Consider the following 4,848-nt stretch of genomic DNA (forward strand, 5'->3'; position numbering starts at 1 on the left):
TGAAGGCATCATCTTTCAATACTCATTTTTTCACTTTTAATACTCATGTCTAAAACAAATAAAACCGATTTATTTTTCAACTAACAGAATTTTGTTTCAAGAACAACACCAGTTCTTCCAACTAAAATATTTGTTGAAATTGAAAGGTATGTGTCTTCACTAATTGACAGCATTTTTTTTTTCAAACAGTTAAATTAGTTGTTTCAACCATCGTTTCTGCTAATCGAAAAACAAAAATGACAGTTTAGTTAAAACAACAATCAATTAGTTGTACCAAATTTTAACCGATCGAATTCAGAAAATCAATTAATATTCTGGTTGAAATGGGATCGCGGGTGGTTCCGTGCGAACACTAAATTTGGATCTCTAGCAAAGCAAAGGCTTGGTATTACATTTCTTTTGTGGGCTTTCAACAACCTTCTGAAAACTCAACAGACTTCGCAGCCGATTCATAAAGTACAGAACCATTGCATGACTAATGCTACGGTCCTAATCACACTGAAAATCCTTTCAGGAACGTACGAAAACGGGCTGGTAAGACCAGTTCCCTATCCATTGAACCGTCAACCCGGGACAACCTGGACCTACTTAGTGATTATAAACTGGATTCGAAACCCTAGCAACACAATAAAAGCTTATCGTTGACAGTGAAGAAATGTAATTACTAGCGATTTTCGCCAATAGGAACCAAGACCAACAGATGCATTATTAAAGGTATGCTTAAAAATCTAAACTTCGAATGTTAAATAAAATAATGGATTTATTTCTCCCTCTGGTTGAACTCTAAATCTGCACATCTCGGGAACGGTTACTCCCAGAAGAAAGGTAACTATGATCAAACAACTCTTGGAATTTGGAAGCTTCTTTTAAATTAAAGCATGGGTCTATGAGAACTTGTTATTCATTTCAGGAATTGCTCAGATTGCTAGAAATACATTACCACGCATCCAAGGGGAGCAAAACAGCACAATCGAATGATGGCGGTTTCGAAATACAGCTTGATGTGGCAATAAAACTGCAGGAGGTAACAATAAACAAAAAACTACACGCTTTTAATAACTTGTTTAACATTATCATGTTGCAAAAATGCAATACTTTACGCTGGAACCAACGAAGACTGGGTGCGGCTCAATCGATTCGTATGACACACATGAGAAAAAAAGATAACTTTCTGACTTTATTGCCATTCAACGGAGATTGCAAAAATGATTAATCGCAAAGAATATGGCACTAGCCGAAGCCGACACAATCACAGTAACTGCATCAATGGTCACTTTTTCGGAACTACTGACGACGTTGCAGTGGTTTTCGGTTGCACACGCAAAGCATTCCCGAGTCCCCCGAAAGCTGGCATATCGCAGATCGCAGAACTCGATCGATCCGAAGATGCATCCTCGTATGAACAGAAACGTCCGGTCAGTAAGCGAGGTAGCCTTCATGTGAACACACTGAAAATCCTCCCGATCTCGAATCCGGCTGCTGCTCAATGTTGGCATGAATCCGGCTAGCGACTCGTTGGTCAGGTGAACGATTTTCTCCGTGCAGGTCACCGGTTCAATCTGTTCACTGGTCACGTTACAATGATTCACTCCGATACAGAAATGGCAATCCAATGCGCCGACCCCTGCGAGACAATTACAACTATGTCAATAAAAAAAAAAAATGCATCGCACACGCAATGAACAACAAAAGTAACCTCCAAAACTTGCCTCGATCAATTACACCGGTCATGATTGCGAGCATTACTACTACTGTTGTGACGACGGTCCATAGTTGCCTTGACGTCATTCTGCTCGGTAGCTGGCGCAAATACAGATCGCGTGAAGCAACATAAAAGACGGTGAAAATTAAATTAATATGCAGAATGCAATCCACTGTATACGATGCAACGCAGTAAACGATCACTGCCGTACTGATCGTCGCAGTCTAGTCAGTGCTGAGGAACCTCGCATTGACCAACGACCTCCGGCCCCACTCCTCTCCAAACAATAACAGGATAGTTCATTCACAGCGTGCGATTGCAAGGTGCGAGATCAATTACTATCCAGTAAGGAGAATAACGGACATCAGTTAGGGTGTGGGCAACCTTTAAGAATTTGCTGCTGTTGAAAGAAAGCGAAGCCACATATGACATTCAAACGTTTGCGTATTTACAACGAACCGAGGTCTAGTTTTAGCTTTATCGCAATAAATCATATCTGTTGAGTTTCAGAGACGCTTTCTGCAGGCAGAAAAAATGCAACAAACTTCCACTATGAACTCTCTCCACTTTCCCAGAAACTATCGAACAGTATCATTATCGTACTCAGAACTGATTGTGAGGGCATTGTAACGTTTCGATACTTATAAAAGCGAACATCACCTTGTTTCATTCATTAGACAGCTTTGATTAGGTGTCCGATCAGCAGATCATAACAGAGTTCTATCAAAAGCGTATCTCGTTATGATACTTGTTAGACATTATTCTTTAGTTTAGCTACGAACAAGACCAAGCATATGTCAAAATATGTTACGAACAGTATTTTCTTTCATAAACTTGTTTTTGCTTGCTGTTCGGGTGCCAGCATCAGAAAAAAATTTATAGTTATTATAAGTGGAGTAATAAATTTCACAATGTTATAGAACAAAAATAGAACAAAAATCCTAACATTCTTTGTCGACGCATTCCGATGACGACACTGAAATCATCTTAGATTTCTACGTTCGAGAGCATATAGTTCTACTAGTGTAGGAAGGACAACTAATAATGAAAACGCACCGATTATCGTAATTGATCAATAATTTACTATAGACGACCGTGATCATGACCTTAACCACGATGATATTAGCCTCACTCGGAACTGATTAATTATACGAGTCGGAGCACTACTCATAAATAATGCATACCGGCTGTGGACATCGGTGAGCTTGAAGTCTCCAATTCGGATGATTTTTTCCCGTGCCCTTTGAGAACACGTTTCTCTATCATATGACGTATGAACAGAAAATACTGCGGAATCAATCAGTCTCGACTCGATACGATGCTTACTACGGAACTAAAACTATGCGTCACAGCCGGTGTTGAACAGTTTTTGCGTCGCACACGAATAACATAGCTCTTGAATCCTGGAAAATTTTCAGGCTGTGGAGAGCTGTTTGTTTTTTTTTAACACAGTTAACAAGGTTACATGAAACATTAAGTACATTTAAAGTAAACTGGCTCACCAACTGTTAAAAGACTAGTTGTTCAAAGAATTATTATTCTGTTAAATATCAATACTTCAACTCGGAGAAAATAAATTTATGCTTCCACGTGAAAATGAATCCTATACTTAATTTGTACAGTATTTTGATAATAATTTAAACAATGTTAGGGGTTTTTCAATACTTTTTCCTTACGATTCGTCAATGCAATGCAGTTCAATTAAAACTGCTAGTGATACATAGCGTTTTAACTTGCACCGCTTTGCACCGTTGACATCAAGTACAACTTTCCTATTTTTGTTTATTTGTTTATTTGTTTATTTATTTATTTATTCAATTAAGCTATACACTAATTTATATATTTATTGCCTTTTTATTCATTTATTTGTTTATTTATTTATTTATTTATTTATTTATTTATTTATTTATTTATTTATTTATTTATTTATTTATTTATTTATTTATTTATTTATTTATTTATTTATTTATTTATTTATTTATTTATTTATTTATTTATTTATTTATTTATTTATTTATTTATTTATTAAGGAGTGTATCGGAAATAAGCTATCCACATACATTTGTGTTGTACGCATGTATTTGTGATGGTTTTTAATGTTCAGATCACAGAATGCTGTGCGTTTGACTATCAGGTTCCGTTTCTTTACTTGTTTGTGCGGTTGAAATTCTGCGTTTTCAAAATGTCGCGTATTGAAAAGGAAGTGAAAATTAAGGTTCTGGACACATGGCTAAGTGAGAAGAGTATTACTATGCGTAAATTGGCGTAGCGTTTTGGAATTCATCATGCCAATGTTCAAACCACCATTAATAAGTTTGGGAAACACTATTCTTTGGATGAGCTACCAGGAAGAGGCAGAAAACCCGGTTCTTCCAACCCAAAACTGGCCCAGAAAGTGGTATATCTAATCATGAAAAACAAATCAATGTCAATACGTGACGAGAGAGGCGAAATCACCTGAAAGGCTACAAGAAGCCGAAAATCTCGAAGCAAAGTGTAGAACAAAAGAAGCAAACAGCAACAAGGGCCCGGAAATTGTATTCGCGTCTTCTGCAGTGTCCGGATTCATGCGTTTTAATGGACGATGAGACTTATGTGAAGAAGGACTCAAAACCCTTCCAGGTCCACAATACTTTACTGTCGTCCTTGGGGAGGATGTGAGCGATGCGGACAGGTCGTTTCAAGTAGAGAAACTCGGTCGAAAGATACTGGTATGGCAAGCAATATGGTCCTGTGGTTTGAAGTCAACAATTTTTCACACTATCGGAACAATGAATTCAGAAATCTATCGGTCTCAGTGTCTCCAGAAGAGACTGCTGCCTTTATATATGAATCATAGTACACCTCAACTGTTTTGGACGGATTTAGCGTCGGCTCACTATGCCAAAACCACTCTCAATTGGCTTGCGGAAAAGGGTATAAATTCTGTTGAGAAAAATATCAATTCACCAAATTGCACTCAGCTTCGACCCATCGAACGTTACTGGGCAATCGTGAAGAGGGTCTTCAAGAAGACTGGTAAGGCAGCTGGGAACATGCAGGAGTTCAAACAAATTTGGGCTCAAGTGTCAAAAAATGCGATGCAACACTTGTCCGAAACTTGATGAAGAGCGTTCGATCGATCAAAAGTTCAAAAATTCGTGAAG

The 4,848-nt window shown here is 37.9% G+C and overlaps 1 protein-coding gene across 1 annotated transcript; it reads right to left on the reverse strand.

Annotated features, from left to right (window-relative positions):
- Positions 1 to 1,025: 1,025 nt before the first annotated feature.
- Positions 1,026 to 1,897, reverse strand: LOC131431194 (uncharacterized). The gene is made up of 2 exons (XM_058596761.1): positions 1,710 to 1,897; positions 1,026 to 1,624 (listed from the first exon to the last, which is right to left on the reverse strand). The coding sequence occupies exons 1-2, from the start codon at positions 1,786 to 1,788 to the stop codon at positions 1,188 to 1,190; spliced, it is 516 nt and encodes a 171-aa protein (XP_058452744.1). The 5' UTR covers positions 1,789 to 1,897; the 3' UTR covers positions 1,026 to 1,187.
- Positions 1,898 to 4,848: the final 2,951 nt, after the last annotated feature.

The sequence above is a fragment of the Malaya genurostris genome, chromosome 2 (genome assembly GCF_030247185.1).
Source record: "Malaya genurostris strain Urasoe2022 chromosome 2, Malgen_1.1, whole genome shotgun sequence".
Classification (NCBI taxonomy): domain Eukaryota; kingdom Metazoa; phylum Arthropoda; class Insecta; order Diptera; family Culicidae; genus Malaya; species Malaya genurostris.

Bases quoted from the DNA above. Each gene is read 5' to 3' on its own strand.
- LOC131431194 (XM_058596761.1), bottom strand. From the start codon at position 1,788: ATGACGTCAAGGCAACTATGGACCGTCGTCACAACAGTAGTAGTAATG. The intron at 1,625-1,709 runs GCAAGTTTTGGA...ATTGTCTCGCAG, and splicing joins GACCGGTGTAATTGATCGAG to GGGTCGGCGCATTGGATTGC.